The sequence below is a fragment of the Parasteatoda tepidariorum genome, chromosome 5, assembly GCF_043381705.1.
Source record: "Parasteatoda tepidariorum isolate YZ-2023 chromosome 5, CAS_Ptep_4.0, whole genome shotgun sequence".
Taxonomy (NCBI): Eukaryota; Metazoa; Arthropoda; class Arachnida; order Araneae; family Theridiidae; genus Parasteatoda; species Parasteatoda tepidariorum.
In genome coordinates, this window is record NC_092208.1 from 81,590,503 (window position 1) to 81,608,197 (window position 17,695).

General features: G+C 31.0%; 1 protein-coding gene across 1 annotated transcript in view; it reads left to right on the forward strand.

Annotated features, from left to right (window-relative positions):
• LOC107456815 (dopamine D2-like receptor) overlaps nucleotides 1–17,133 on the forward strand; it is a 227,377-nt gene extending 210,244 nt beyond the window's left edge. Inside the window, exons 4-6 of the mRNA XM_071180684.1 lie at nucleotides 132–384; nucleotides 11,456–12,095; nucleotides 16,471–17,133. Coding sequence (XP_071036785.1) covers nucleotides 132–384; nucleotides 11,456–12,095; nucleotides 16,471–16,706 — 1,129 coding nt within the window. The 3' untranslated portion in view covers nucleotides 16,707–17,133. The remainder of the gene's footprint in view (nucleotides 1–131; nucleotides 385–11,455; nucleotides 12,096–16,470) is intronic.
• The last annotated feature ends 562 nt before the right edge of the window (nucleotides 17,134–17,695 follow it).

Here is a 17,695-nt window from a genome sequence, read left to right on the forward strand (position 1 = left end):
ACATTTTATATGATACCATCAGATTAAAAATGCCATTGAATTTTGTCCAAATTCTATTTTGCATATATCTTTTGCAAGTTGTTTTTCTGCAACATTTCATGTATCACTTATTGTCGTATTTTTATTTTCAGGTTCATTGCTGTGACACAACCAATTAAATATTCAAAGCATCGAAATAATAAAAGAGTTTTTGTAACAATAGCTTTTGTTTGGCTGGTGTCAGCTGCAATTGGTTCTCCTATCATGTTGGGATTGAACACTTCGCCAGAAAGGGTGTCTACACTCTGTGTCTTCTATAATTCAGATTTCATCATATATTCATCTCTCAGTTCATTTTACATACCCTGCATTGTCATGGTCTTCCTTTATTATAGGATATTCAAAGTAATTCATACCTTTCAATCAAAAATAATTAATACCTTGCATCTAATTATAGATTTTTCGTGAAAGACCCTCAAACCGTTTAATATGTTACTAAATTTATCTAAATAAAACATTTGACTCGATTGTGTTAGCCATAAATTTATGTCATTTAGAAATTTCAAGAACTATCTACATTAGAGAAAAATTCCTGGTCAAATTACGATAAAAGGTACCGCCACTCAGGGTGCCGGTATTTTTTACCGTAAAACTTTTACCGCAACATGATACGGAAAGACATTCTGATATACAGTAATTTTCACTAATTAAAGTAAAATCCCTCTAATTAAATAATTATTACTGCAGGAACTACGGTGTAATATCTTACGGCGAAAATAGATTTTGTGGTAAAATGGATTTTACGAATAATGCATCCAAAGTGCTGGTACTTCATACGGTAATTTTACTCAGATATTCCTACAAGATATTTGAAATACTCAAAGAATCAAATCACCTTTTAGGAAGCAAATTCAGTTGTTTCTTTTCCAAAGTTATATTAGTTTTCTGCTATTGTTGTCGTAAGGCATTGAGGCAAGGGATGTGATTGTTCTGGTCTTCTACTGGCATCATCTATAGCCAAGAATTCGACTTCTGCCACACCCGCTTATAGGGCAGACACATTTATACATCCATTCATTGATCGACAGATTGTAATTTTGACCTTAACCAAAGAATGATCAATCTCCAATTCAGTACCCTAAGAGGTATAGTTTGTTACGGGAGCATGGAGGATATTGTGACCTGGAAGACTTAACACGTGCACCATCCACCATTTACTACACGGGGATCCTAGCATTTTATATATATATATANATATATATATATATATATATATACTGCCCGGTATATATTTGCCCGATACTTGGTGTATACCGGGCAGTGGCACTTAATCTTAAAAAAGCATCAGTGTAGGGTATACCGAGCGATGTATATCGGGCAAATGGAAATGTATGGCCCGATACCCCAAACACTGATGTTTCTTCTGATCTATCGTCAGTAAGTATTAAAATATGGAATAAATGTAATTATATCCACGAATAAATTCATATCAAATCGAATGTAATAAATATTTCGGACATTCACCAAAGCGACTATGTGATTGTTGACATTCACCGGTGAAAGTCAGAAATAAGGGTATTTAGCAAAAATTTTCGGACATACACCAAGCGAATACGTGAATGTTGACATTCACCGGTGAATGTCGACATTTTCGAGACTTCGGTCATTCACCGTAACATATATATATAAATATAATAACAGATACAAAATTGCCGTCTAAATCTATGTCTGATCAAATTTCTCATTTTCTTCCATATGGATCTTCATGTATTTGATAAGCTATCCCTTGTACGGTAGATATTTTGTCACTTTAATTTTCTCTGATATCATTTGATTCGTATTATACTTTGACCTACATAGCGAGAATGTAATCTGTAATCACAATCACAGTGGAAACAGTTGCGATACTTTAAGTCCGGTGAACGTTGAAGCCATTTAAGAAGGAAGAATGTCAGCTTTGCACCCTTAAGTAACAAAATGCAAGTTTTCTCTCTTTTTTTTTTCCTTTTTTTTTTTAAATCTAGAAATTATCTTTTACAGAGATCGCTGCATGAAATGCCAGTTAGACCTGCAAAAGTCTTCAAAGGTTCATTCATTCAGCGCAAGGCTTATTTCTACTACAGTCAGTTGTCACAGATATATTTTATCATTACACGGAGTAAGAAAAGTCTGGTAAAATTACCGCACTATGTGGAAATGACATTTCTCGTAAAAAAACATAATTCTTGATTATGAAACTAAAGTATTCACTATTTAAACCATTCATTTTGTTAATTTTACTGTTCATATGGCAACCATTAGCCGAAAATTTTGGTATTCAAAATTATGATTCTTATTTACACACATATTGTAAAAAAATGCAAAGCATAGAAAAAAATATTATCGAATAAATGGCTTTTATGCCATGCCGTAAAGTATTATGATAAAATTGCTAAATTTTACCACATTTACCAACTTTCATCATACATTAAAAAACCATGTTTTATTAATAATTTTGCCAAAATCATTATTGAAGTGATTTGTTAAAAACTACCGAGCTACTTGAGATTTTCTCAGAGCTTTAGACACGATAAATTTTAACATATTCAGGTAGTTTTGACCATGCTTTTCTTCTTAGTGTAATTACTAATTCCTTATAAAATCAACCAGTAATTGAATAAAAAATGAGCCTGTGAGCAGTTTGGAATGTTCTGTGAGCAATTAATGAACAGACAAAATGGTGTACGTTAATTCTCAAATTATAGAGTGCACATTTTTGATCATAAGGAAATTATTTGCTTGGTAACATTAAAAAACTCAAACAGCTTATAATAATTTTAAAAAATGTAAATTTTGATTAATGTTTTTATTATTAAGAGGTGTAAATTATTGTGATTATTGCTTTCAATATTAGCTAATGATAAAATTAAGCAGGTTTATAAGTTTAATCCCATATGATCACAGTAATCCACGCAACAAGGAAAATATATTGATCATGTAGACATTTTATCAATATAACCGTTACTAAAGTAATCAACTGTCACAATATGTCCCCGGAAATATCACTCCAATTTTTTGTTTCATTGCATTTTTCCTAACAATGTTCTTTCAGCAATATTATAATTCAATTTTTTTAGAGCAATTAGGCTCTTGAATATTTAGTAAATTAATCCGTTTGGTTGAAAGTTTTCAATTTTTGATACAATTTGTTTTCTATGCAAATCTCTTTAACAATGGAGTCTTTTATTTGCTTCGGAAAAAATAAACTAAATCCCTGGACATTAAACCAAATTAATCTTATTAACTTTCTGCTATTTATTCAAAGCTCCATTTGAGCTGCAAATATTGCCCTTTCACTTAGTTTGCGAGAGGTTCCGCGTTCAAATCCAGGCCAAGCCCAAATATTTGCACTATTTATGGCCTGAATAGCCTGGTTGGCAGGTTGCGGGACTCAATATTGTGAGAACGAGAGTTCGATTCCAGAAGGCTGAAGACTCCCCGTGTAGTAAATCATGACTGGTGCACGTTAAATCTATTGGGTTTTAAAGTTCTCTATGTTGTCATAACAAGACAATACCTCAAAGGGAACTGAATCGGAAATTGATGGTTTTCTGGTTCAGGTCAAAATTAAGATCTGTGGACGAATTAATGAATGTATGAATGGGTCCGCCCTATAAACGGGTGTGACGTATGGGTATGCTAGAAGTCGAATTCTTGGTTATTGATGGTGCCACTGGAAAACAAGAGCAATCACACTCCCTCTGCCTTAATAACGACGACAACAACGTTAACAACAGGCATTGCAAAAAAGTCCTAGATATCAACTATATTACTTACGGATTACTCCATTTGAAAACAATCTCCAACTACTGACGCACAATGTAAAGCGTTTCGGATCAAATTGCGGAATGAAGCACCAGCATTTTGGGTGCATCATCCATAAAATATTCCATCGCAAAATATTATTCAATAATTTTTACAGTAATATTTAGATAATTAGAGTGATTCCCTGATTTTATAGCAATTCTAATAAAACACTACAGAACATCAGATTTTTTTGTTCCGTAACATGTTCAGGTAAAAGTGGATTTTACGGTAAAAAGTAACGAAAATTGATTGCCGGTACTAAATTTGATCCGGAGTTTTTTACTGTGTACATAGTATTATTATATAACACAATCGTTGATTTTGAGGCATAATTATATGACGAATTTGGTAAAACTATGAGGAATTTTTTAGGTTTCAAACTTTCTCTGAAAACCTTCGTACGAAATTTGCTTCCAATAAAATAAACTGAATTCTGTAACATATTCCCAACAATAAATTCAATACCTTCCAGGTTTTTATCCGAAGCCCCATTTAAGCTAAAAATATCGTCCACTAACAGGAGACGAAAGAAAAATCGAAGTCACATTGTTATTTTTGCGGATAAAATATTTCTTTATGAAACTTGAAAAAGCTTTATGGAAGCTTTTCTAAATCTCACCTTTTTTTTCATTCTGTTCCCTTAAAAGTGCCTTTTGAATAAGAAAATTTCAGTTCTTTTTTATCATGAAATATTAGCAAAATTTCAATCTCATTTTTAATAAAAGTAATATTCATAAAAATGAACTTTTATACTGTGAATTTAAACTTGAAAAATTAATTAGCGTGACCTGAATTTAATCAGAAAGTAATAAAAGAATTTCTTTTCAGGTTAGTTCATTAAGAAACGTGGGTAGTGCTTGTATTTAAAATTCTTAATTAAAAGGAGAGCTTGTATATATATTGTGACGAATTTGTGAAAGAATTTAAGCTAAAAATTGATAGGTATTTAAATAAGGAAATAGTAATTTCGTTCCTCTACGATATATATTTATACGATATATACTTATATGATATATACTTATATGATATATACTTATATGATATATACTTATAGGAAATATAATCATATGATATTCCTTACAAAAATATCTACATGAAAATAAGTTTATTTAATTATGAAAAACAAACTACATGTCATCTTTAAAATTGTTTTGTTTCTTGGCTACATGAATTTTGATTTTTTATGTAATAATTATACAAAATACAAATTAAAAACATATGTTAAATTCTTGATTTGATAAAAAGATGTACGCCTTTATCTGGTATGTAACTATTATATTTCAGAACTGGGGTTGAACATCTGACCCAATTCTGAGTTTACGCGACTACCAATGTTCAACTCCGCAGCCTTGTAATTTTGAACCCAATCCAGAAGACAAGGGAAATCTTGGATCGAGTATTGGGAGAAATTCGCCTTCGTAGAGAACTTTTACATAGAGCTAACCCGCATTTGGAATGATACTATTATTACTATTAAGATTATCAAAATATCATTGGGTCGAGATAGCCTGGTTGATAGAGCATCAGGCCCATGTCCCAGAGGTCGTGAGTTCAATCCCCGCCATCCAAACACCCCCATATGCAAACTGGTGACTGGTGCACGCTAAATCTGTCCGGTTAACAAAATCTTCCAAGTTCTCAAAACAAAGCAATACCTCTGAGGTACTTCGATACATTTAATAAAAATGGTGTGTCTTTTTGGGAAACGTAGAAGGATATAAAAACTCCAATACGTTTTTAATTTTGTACAGTGCACAAAATAAAAAACGGATCTTCCCTGAATTATTTTTGATCTAATATGATTCGATCATCACTTTTTAGGATTCAGTCCTAGGGGGTTTCGGATGCGGTCTCAAATAGGTTAGCTAGTTAGTGCAGACGATATTTTAAGTTACGAAATCAGATACAAAAACTTATTTTCTCTGAATAAAGATACCTTATTTCGACGAATGAAGATTTTCTATCCCCAAAATATATATGAAAGCCGCCATCTGATAAATATGGTCCTAATAGTTTACTCAGGAGAGTGGTCATAGTTTAGGCCTCCTAATGTCAATCATACTTTTTGCGTATTTTGCAATATCTCGAAATTAGCCATTTGAAAATTTTTTCCACACAATCAAAAATTAGTTTAGCCAAAAATATTTACATGGAAAAAGTATACCTTAGTAACTTTTTATTGTTTTTTATTATTTCGTTTAATAATAGGTGGAAAAAATTTTCAATTGTAAGGCATACAATTTTTTATATCTTTTCAAAGAATGTATTTTTACGTGGCAAAATACAAAATTTGAAAAAAATTGAATAGTTCCTGAGAAATCAAATTTTAAGAAAGTCGTATATTTAAAATTTAATTTGAACTGTTCAACTGATTTCCCTCAAATTTGATATTCGCCACTTGAAATTACGTACTTTAATGTAAAGTAAGTTAAAAACAAATTTATACCTTTCAAAATGTTTTCGATTAGTATCGTGTTCAAAAATTTTTCAATTCGCTTAAAAAGTTCCCGAAATATGGCGAAATACGCTAAAACTAAAATTAATATTAAGGGGTCAAATATTTGGATCGCTCTTCTTACCAAACTATTAGGACCATATTTCCCTGATTGCGTTTATCCCTAATATACACTACTGTCCATTAAAATTGCTACACCAGGAAGGAATGCAAATAACAGAATGATATTTATTGGTCACATACATTATAGTTTTACTCCCCTGGCAGTAATAACACAGTTATTCTCCAGGGCATCGAGTTGAACAGAGACAGGATAGCATGAACGGGTACAGTATTCCATGCAGCTTTAACATTATGCCACAATGCATCGACCGTAGTGACTGACGTGTGGTGGTGGGGCAGTCGCTCGGCAATCGTTCACCAGACGATTTCAATTGGCGAGAGATCAAGAGAATGTGCTGGCTAGGGCAACAGGCGAACATGTTCGGTGTCAAGGAAGGTCAGTGCAGTGTGGGCAACATGCCGTCGTGCATTGCTCTGCTGAAACGTAGCGTTATGAGGAACTCGAAGATAAGGCAGAGCAACTGGCCCTAACACATCAGAAATGTAACGGCTGCTGTTCAAAGTGCCGGCAAAGCGAACAGGAGGTGATCAATACGTGCATTCAATGGCACCCCATACCCTAACTCGAGGTGGAGAGCCAGTATGACCATGTCGAATGCAAGCTGTCAGGCGTTCTACACGATTTCGCCGAACACGGATGTGGCCATCATGATGCTGTCTACAGAACCTGGATTCGTCTGAAAAGGCGACGTCATGCCATTCCTGCGTCAAAGTTCGTCATTGAGCACACCATTGGAAGCGCTCTTGCCAGTGATTCAGCGTCTGGCAGTTCATGCTGCAAACGTAGTCGAACTGTTCGTGCAGACACTTGTTGTCTTGCAAATGACTCTATTTGTTGACTCAGGGTTCGTAACGTAGCTGAACGATCCCTTAAAGCCCTGCGGATAATGTGTTTGTCTTCTCGGCTGTTAGTGATGGTGGGCCGCTGAGAACCGGCACTGCGTTTCATATGACCGTCACGAACCCAACGATTCCATTTTCTGCTAACAGTCATAGGATCTCGACCAATGCGAGAAGCAATACTTCGGTATGATAAATCGCAATCCCGGTAGACCACAATTCAACCTTGATCAAACTCAGACGCGTGCTGATAGACATTTCTCCTTCGAGGCATTTGAGGCATAACGAAAACTTTTTTACTCAAGAACAACGCTCAAATTCAATTTCTGTATGAGAAACTTACTGTCAAATCTCTTCTTTTATACACATTGTAGGTGTCGCTACCGCCGCCTACTTTGCGTGAATGCGCTGATAAGCTAATCATTTGCATACCACAACATGCTTTATCCGTCTTGCAAATATCTCGTTCGTGGTCTGTCGCCTTTATGGTGTAGCAATTTTAATGGCCAGTAGTGTATTTCGGGGGTTAAAAATCTGAACCGGTCGAAAAAAGGTATGTTTATACAGAGAAAGCACGTTTTCGTGTCAGATTTCGTAACTTAAAATATCGTCTGCACTAATTATTTAGGATATTTGGGGTCCCCCCCTCGATCCCTTAAGATTTATTCCAAGAACGTGAAACTCGGATTTAAAGTTTAAAATATCTCCATAGTCTTGTTTTTCTGCTTTAAATTTAGCTTGTATCGTAGAAATCTTTCATTAGTGTCAAATTAAAACAAAAGATTTATATTATAAAACAATATTTAAAAATTTGTCTGCGTCATTTTATAAAATTTTGAGTAAAACATTGTAAGAAATATTCTGTGTTTTTCTTCTGTAGGTCTTGAACTCTTAAAATCTTTGATGATATGTTTTTTCCACTTTCTAACAGTATAATTTAATTTTTATTTAAAGTTCAAAATTTCTCCAAGTATAATTTTCTATTACATTTTAATGCAATTTTTAAAAAAAATTGAAAATAAGAGGATTAGTAACACACGAATAAGCGTTTCTCACAAACCTCTTCCCTTCTAAGCAAAATAAGCAAATCACAAATATTTTAAGTCCTTACGTAATATTTGAATGATCTCTAAAAACTAAACTGAACTCAGTGGCGCGACAGCTCATAGAGGGCCAAGGCCTACTGTATCCATCTCAGTTTTCTTGACCTTCGGCTCTGGGGTGCAGAAGAAGATGCTCCGGTCAAGTGGTCAGCCTAACGTGGAACCCCCAGTGTTTAGTTCCCAAGCATGCTTGGTACTCATTTATCGACCCACTGAAGGGATGAAAGGCTTTGTCAACCTTGCCCGGCCCAAGGATTTTGGATGATCTCACATTTTGATTACAGTTAAGCTAAATTAAATTTTATAACTTATAAAACCTTAAATAAAGTCCAAATATTTATGAAGTAAAATTAAACTTTGTGAAATGTTATTTTTTGATATTCCGAACAAAATTCTGAAGAAAAATCGTTTTATTATTTGACAATAATTCAAGGCAATTAAATGGTAATGCATAGTTTGCAATAATCAATATAAAATTCGGAGTGATATAATGGACTTGGTATTTTCTTTTAAAATGTACCTGCTAAATTATTTTAGAACATATTTTTTTTATTTTATATTCTTACTTTTTAACGAGGAGACTATTGTTGAAATGTCATAACATTAATGATTGTTTAAAAAATAATTTTAATTGTATGCGTTGAAAAATCCCCATTATAAATTTAATTGTATGCATTGAAAATCAATATTGCCTTAAGAACTCATTATAAGCACATATTAACAATGTAATCGCAACTCCTGTTCAAGAAATATTTTATTTTAGATAATAATCTTAAGAATCTTTTTTAAAAGAAGCAGAAATTAAGAAAAGGTTAATAACAATCGTCAAAAATTTTTTTGCTCATAATAAATAATATAAGAAGGAATAAATAGTAGAGAAAAAGAGACAAAAGCATTTTCACCATTTTTAAGTATAAAAAAATTCAGTGAAAAATATATTACTGTATAATAAAAGGAAAATAAACATATTTTTTTGAATTCTTATCAGTGTGTTTCAATTTATCCCCCCCCCCTCCGAAAAATGTATCTTCACCCTAAAGAATGTCAAATATCATTTTTTATCTTTTGCAGCGAATTAAGATTTTTTCGCATAATTTTTGCAATCGATTGTATTTTATGCATCAAGGCAGATGATTTTCATCGATACAACTTTTATATGAATTACCAAGCTATCGTACTTAAGCTAATACGTATGACAATACTTTAGCAAGCATTCATGCTAACATAAGTACATGCATGTGCTTAAACTTTATAATAGTTTCTGAATACGGATCTTAAACTAAAAAATAAGGTGATATAAAATAAAAAGAGTAATTTAAATTGTCAATTAATGAGTCTTTTGTTTTAAGAAAATTTTAAGATCTATTCAATTTTTTTTAACGATAATCTTACTTTTAAGTTTCAAATGAAAATAGTATTCACTCTCAGAAATAAAACTCTCACTTTTGACGATTCAGAAGTATTTGAGCAAAATATCGTTAATTTTGAGAATCTTTTCATTACGAAATCACGTGATTTGTGACGAAACACGAACTCTCAAATACGGCAAAAATGCTTTCTCAACTTGGAAGCATATCGCAGTGCATTGTGGGTCATCGTTAACTAGAATGACGAAACTAGAATGAAAACTAAACGATCGAAACTAGAATCACGAAATAATTCTTACTTTCTACGATATTCGCTTCCTCGAAAAAGTGACGATAATGATCTCGTCATTTTTACCACTTTGACGGTATGTTCGTTTGGAACATAAACCTGGAAGCGGTTTCATCAAAAAGGAAGAAGCTTTCGTGAAATTTGAGTATCTAATTTTTACAGTGTTCCTTTAAAGGAGTTAAATCTAAGCAAATCCGATGCAAAAAATATGCTAATAAGAAACAAAAAAATAGCCAAAATACTCATAAAGATCAAATTTTTGCTTAGTTTTCTTATTATATTTGCATGCTATACTCTCAAAGGCTGATAATAAAAAAATAAACTCATCACTACTTAAATGCAAAAGAAGTTCTAGTTTACTTTTTTTATTTGTTGCTTTATTTGTTGAGAATTATTTTTAAAAATGTTTCAAAGAATAACTAATTGTTTTAGCATATCCTTAATATAAAATGCTTAAGAATATGTAGATAGCATTTAAAGTTTCTATACTTTAAAAATACATGTTTATGGAAACTAAAAACTTTTAATATATTTTAGACAATATAGATATTAATATAATGTGTTAGACATTCGCTAGAAATTAAGGATCTCATGTCTAAGATAATTCTTGATTTATAACTTATAATAGATAAGAATGGTTTTTTATTATCAATAAGATTTCTTATTCAAAGAATCATCAACGAATTGTTTTCAATTTTTTATAACATGTTAGAAATCTCAGTTCAAATTTTTAATGTATATTTCAAAATACAGAGAGTAAATTTTAAGTTATCGGAAAATAAATATGAAAAAGGTGACAGTAAAAAATCGAAATACGGATAATTTCAAAATTAATTTCAAACCTTGCAGAAACACTAATCATTATAATTATTATTATTATTATTATTATTATTGCATATTAAGAAATTTTCAAACAAATCTATCGGGAATCGTTCAAGTTAAATTTATCAGTTTATGTGATATTCTGACAAATGATTTTATCAAATAACTATTAAATCAAAAAAATCATAATTGACGATTTTGTCAGCAATTTTGTTGCTATGATTTTTCTGACCGCTCTTTAAGGATATGATTGCAAAATTGTCTTGTTATGAAATAATTTTTTGTCTATTTTCATTTTGTAATAAATTGAAATTATTCTTTGTAAATAGAATTTAAAAAAACAAATAATTCAGTCCTTGTGTTTTGAAAGCCTATTTTTATGAAGAAAGATAGTTAATAGTCCATTTTTTTAAATAGCTAAATTTAGCTTTTTTTTCAATTATTAATGCGCATAATTATTTTTAAAAAGTAAGATATTGTTGGTATGTGAGAAATAATTAAATCTAAAGAAGAATTTATCTTTATTAGGTAGTGATAGAGCTTTTAAATCACGCATTTGTCGCAATCTTTAAACGTGTTAAGTTAAATGATTCATAAAATAAGTGTCTATTGATTTAAACTTATATTTCAGGCCATCCACGAACGGGCATTAAAACAGAAAAAAAGAGCCAATCTAAGTAAAATACCCTTCAACAGGAGATCGTCCAAAAGACAAAGTAAGAACGTAAAGGATGACAAAACGACAAGTTCCAACCTCCAAGTTTCCATGGATACCGAAATGGGTACAACAAACGTCACAAGTTCGATTCCCCAGGAAGACGAAATTGAAGAAGACGACGAAGACGAGGCGAACATGCTCGTGGATGGTGACGAGACTCCCAGAAGCCTCCTGAAAGGCAGCTCCACCCCCGTTATCGTGAAACTAACGACCCAAAGTGAAACTGGTAACAGCAACACGGATTCAGGATACGATGGTCCCTCCCAAATCGAAACTCATTTTTCTATTAATGCAAAAATTGAAACTTCCTCTTCCGGAAGTCCGAGCGGATCGCCAAAAGTTAACGACACGCCAAGAGATGGGCAGAAACGGAATGGGATCTGCGTCAAATCCTCGCCAAAGACAAAAACTAATGCTTGCGAGATAGTGATAGAAAGAAAGAAGAAATCAAGGTTCAATCTTGGAAAAAGGCATAAAAGTAGCAGCAAGAAGAGAGAAAAAGCTTCTGTAAAAAGAGAACGAAAAGCAACAAAAACACTCGCCATAGTTTTAGGTAAGTAAAATGTCTTGAAACGTTGGCTTTTCTCTAAAATAGTTCAAAAACAAAATAAAATAAGAAGAACTGAAAATATGTTTTATTTATTTCTCTTGAAATAAATTTGAATACGTAAATCGTTCATAGGCAAAGATCAAGATAAACTCTTCTTTTTCAACAAAATTCTGCTTCAACATTAACTTAAAATAATATCACATTGATATCTAATATACTTTATACCATTATACACATTATACCAAACAACACTGTATATTACAGAGAAAAAACTCCTCCTTTCAAAAAATAAGGTGTTTTTTTAGGTTATTTTGACAGGTGTAAAAAAATACACTGGGCATAAAAATTGAGGTTATGTTTTACATCATAAATTACCTCATTAAGAAACCTCAATTTCAACCTCATTAAATCAACCTCGTGTATAGCTCAGAAATACTTTTAGTCGAAATTATTACCCCTACAATCATAATTATTTGCAGAAAAATAACTTGTACACTTCAAAAACAACCTCTCCAAACAAGTTGCTCTAAGGTATATTTCTATCAATCTCAAAACAAGCTCAAGTATGAATAAAATAACTTCTTCAACTTTAATGATTAACAATTTTGGGAGGTTGATTTTGTAGGGTTGTTTTTTAAAGACAACTCCAAATCAACCATAACACCTTAAAAACCTTAGTTAAACCTCGGAAGTACCTAAATTTGTGTAATAGTTATGTAAACCACGAAAATGAACATAATATTGCACAAATTGCAAATATGTTACTTTTAAATGGATTTTAATAAACTAAAACCATGTAATATATACATTAACGCTTGCTAAAATAGCATCAAATGAAGAAAATATCACACAGAAATCAAATGTTTCTGATAATATAAGTTTCACCTAAGCAAGAATTTTAAGGCTTTAACAGTAAAATTCTTTAAGGCTTTAACCATAGAATTTTAAGGCTTTAACCGTTAAGTTCTTATTACTTATTTAACAAAAAAAAACTAAAAAGTAAATTTAACAGCATAAATTGTTTTTATGCAGCGCTCTAAGGTATCATGATAAAATTACCAGCTTTTACCACGTTTACCTAATTTTATTGCTATAAATTATTACCTTCAAAGCTCTTCGGTAAAAATAACCAAGCTTTTTGGCATTCCCATAGAGCTAAATACGGTAAATTTAACCGTAATCTGGTAGCTTTTATCATACTTTTACCATGCTTTTTGCCTTTAAGAATTTATGAAATACAGAAAAATCTTATGAAAGGTTACTTGTAAACTTAAATGTAATCTTACTAATAAAATCCAAGAATATCAAGCCTTTTCCCACATCGTCTTGTGCACAGAACGCGAAATAAAAAACGGACCACCCTGAATGACTTTTGTCCTAATGATCGGATATTCACAATCTAGAACTAAATCTTAATAGCTTGTGGGAGTGACCTCAACTATTCTAAGTAATTAATGCTGGTGATATTTTAAAATACGAAATCAGACATAAAAACGTACTTTCTCAGAATACACATACCTTTGTTTCGACGGATTCGGGTTTATGAACCCCAAAATATAGGGGTATCCGCAATCAGGGAGATATGAACCCAATGGTTTGGTCAGGAAAGTGGTCTAAAGTTCGAACCCCTTAATGTTAATTTTAATTTTTGCGTATTTCAACAGATCTCGAGAAATTTTTAAGTTAATTTAAAAATTTTGATTGCAATTATAAAATTCGTCTACCAAAGATAATTTCATGCAGAAAATAATTTTTATTAAATATTTGTTATTTTTTATTGTTTAATTTAATAATAGCCAAAAACATCTTGAACTGTAAGGTGAACACATTTTTATATTAATTGTAAGAATACAATTTTAAAAAGCAAAATAAATAATTTGAGCGTAATCAGCCGAATAGTTCCTGAGTAAAGGAATTTTGAAAATGACGTATTTTTAAATTTCGATTTCTCAGGAACTATTCGACCAATTTCACTCAAATTTTGCATTTTTCTATTCAAAATCGAGCTTAACGAATGCATTTTTGAATGGTACCCTTTATGCGTTATTATTTACAAGTAAAAATTTGCATACCTTACAATTCAAGATTTTTTTTTCAACTGTTATTGAATAAAATTTTTAAAAAAGTAATAAATATTTACTAAAAGTTATTTTTCGCATGGAATCATTTTTGGATAAATGAATTTTGTAGTTGTGTGCAAAAATGCTTCAAATCTTTCAAAAGTTCTCGAAATATGGTGAAAGTAAAATTAGCAATAAGTGATTCAAACTTAAAATCACTCTCCTGACCAAACTATTGGGATCATATCTCTCAGATTGTGCCAACCACCCCTCTATTTTGGGGTCATAAATCTGAATCCATCCAGAAAAAGGTATATTTATTCAAAAAAAGTATATTTTTGTGTCTGGTTTTGTAACGTAAACTATTGTCTGCACTAATTAATTTAAATATTTGAGATCACTTTTTTGAACCATTACGATCGAGTCTTAGAACGTAAAGATTCGAAAGTTTTTCAGGGTGGTCTATTTATTTTTTTGCGCGCATTACATAGCATAAGTGGAGGGATACATCGAAGTTTTCAAAATTTATTTCCATTTTTAGAATCTTACTAATGTTTACACTCGTTGTGTATTAACTATGTTAAACATTCACTAATGCTAAACCATCCATATCACCGAAAAGAACTTTTTATTCCTAACTTAAATATATAACAAAAACAAGCTCCAATACAACCTTTTTTCTCATAAAACTTTATTAAAAAAAACAACAAAACTTTGCAAAAAAAAATCGAAATAATCAACAACGAAACTTATTTTGAAACCCTGAAATAGTTTGAACTATTGGTTTTCGAATAAAAGAAGTGTTTTAAAATTTCCCCTGTTCTAATAGGTGTTTCTGAAAAATGCTTACGGAATATTCAAGATTTACATTTTGTCACTTGAAGTCACCCAGTTTAGTTCCGAAGAAACTGAAATAATCAGTAATTTTACGTGAAAAACAACAATACGTAAATAGTGCAGCAGCACATAACTATTACGAATTTAAAAAACAAATTAAAATATTAATAGAGAAACGTTAATATAATTATATTTTTAAAAAAACTAAATACGGTAATTAATATTTGTTGTTCAGTAGAAACTTTTATCTATCGTTTTAAAAATTTAAGATAAAAAATAGTGCGTGGTGTCCCTCCGCGCGGAAGAAGTTAAACTTCGCAACTTGCGACGTTAATTGTAGAAGAATCAGCAGTCGTAGAAGGATCACTAGTTCTATTCAACGACTCTTTTTCCCGCTCCGCTCGCTTCCGTGCTCTGTAATCACGGTAATATTGTGCATTTTTCCCTCGTGGATCTCTTGAACCAGTGGAAGTGCTTGTGGTTGCTTCATCGTCTCGCCCTGGAAAATGTATTTGTATTAATAATGTATGTGAATGCGTCATAATATAATTTCAGAAGAGAAAGCCTAACAATCAATTGATATTCACAATAGATGTACCTTGACGTAACCTTAAAATCCGTCGCATTGTCCGTGGGATTGTTTTCACTCATTTTTTACAATTGTTATCCACTAAATTTGAAAATAAAAAATACTACCCTATTAAATTATGTGTGTATCAAAACAAACTAAAAAAATATTTATAGAAAACCAATACTTTTATGACTTTTATTATTTTTAAGCTAGTGAGAACCAAAACAATATGGAAATGAATGAGGGAAAACTGGATCCTACCACGTGATTTCCCGGCCAATAAAAATGTAGCGTTAAACGTTTAACGCAACCTTGTTGGAAGTCGCATAAGAAGTATAACTTCAAAAATATGAACATCATTGAGGAACAAACTTCTTGTTGCAGTTATACCGCTAGGGGTGCTTCTCTGTTATAATCTGTTTCTTTGCTTGCTTCTGAACATGTCATAATAGACCCCAAGAACAACTCTAACTCACCTAGAAATGTTTCGCAATAAAACTGTTTATTTAAAACTACAAAGATAAGCTGTAAGAATCTTTTCCTTAATATATTAAATAAATTGTTACGGCTAAATTTTAATCGATCTCGATAACGCTTCATCAGAGTTTGACAATGGTTTTACTGATTTCCCTCACGTATCGTTTTCTTATTTAATTTTTTAGCATATATTCTAAAGAAAATAATAAGAACAGTAATGATGGAAACTGCGGTAAATGTAATATTCTTAAAATAGTTTATTAAAAACAGTATAAGAGTATATAAAAGTATTAAATGAAATATTTTAGATCTATATTGCAAACTGAAATCTAATTATATTCCGATGTCATATTTCAATTGATAATTATTCGAGATGATTTGTCACTTTCAAATTGTACATAATTCTCAAAAGTGACCAATGTTATTCTTGCAGGAATGTTCCTCATGTGCTGGGTTCCTTTTTTCACTTGCAATATTCTAGATGCAATATGCATAAAATTAGAGTCAGACACCTGGAGGCCCGGTGTGACTGCTTTTCTTCTGACTACGTGGCTTGGTTACATCAACAGCTGCGTCAACCCCGTCATCTATACCATTTTCAACATTGAATTTAGAAAAGCCTTTAAAAAACTGTTGCAAGATATGTGGACTTGTTGCCCGGTTAAATAAATATTTTTTTTTTCTCCATATATCTATGGAATAGAATTAAATAGACTCTTTTTTGAATTCAATATAACGAAGCTCATCTATTGCTAATATATTTAAGAGCTTTGTTTGATGGTTTGATACACGTAAAAAAAACTGTATATAAATGTTATGTTGTACATAATTGTGAAAATTTTCAACTGATCTGTTTATTATTATTGAATGTGAATGTAAGTCAATGTTCAGAGATGTCGCTCAATTTTTTCATCTTGGCCAAAGTTAATCGTCCATTACAAGTACTTAGATGTTCAATATTCAACTTTATTATTTATTGTTGAATAATGATATATTTGAATTATACGAATCAAATCCATTCTTCTTCTTTAACATGTTATGCATAATGATTTCTTGAAATTCACATAACCATATATATTTAATTTTAAAAAAAAAACATAATTTAACGAATTAAGTAAATTGCTTTTATAAAAATTAATAGAATATTTATTTGTTCTTATTTTTTAAATTATAATTTATTAAAACATTTATTGTGTTCATATCAACTTTTATAGTCATATTTATTTATTGTTCTAATATTTTCATATAAAATTTACAATTAAATAATTTTAAGAATAAATTTTTTAATTGGGCTACATTAATAATTGATTCCTTTTCTTAATTAAAACTTTTTTTATTTTTTTATGTTATTGTTCATAAAGTTAATATTAAATAATTTCAATAAACCAATTTTTTGATTTTAAGCTCAAAGACAATTTAATAAAAAATTGCATTTCTTAGACATTTTTTTTATTTTCTTTAACATGATACATACCGTTCAAAATTCAAGCACAAGCTTTAATAAGATTATTTATATTAAAATTGATATCTTTTTATTGAAATAATATTTTTGTAATTTATATTCCAATATTTAGAGCTGTGTTAATCTCTTTTGGCGTCATTAAAATAAAAGTTCCTTTCAGTAGAGAAAATATTAATAAAGTTTTATGAAGATTGTT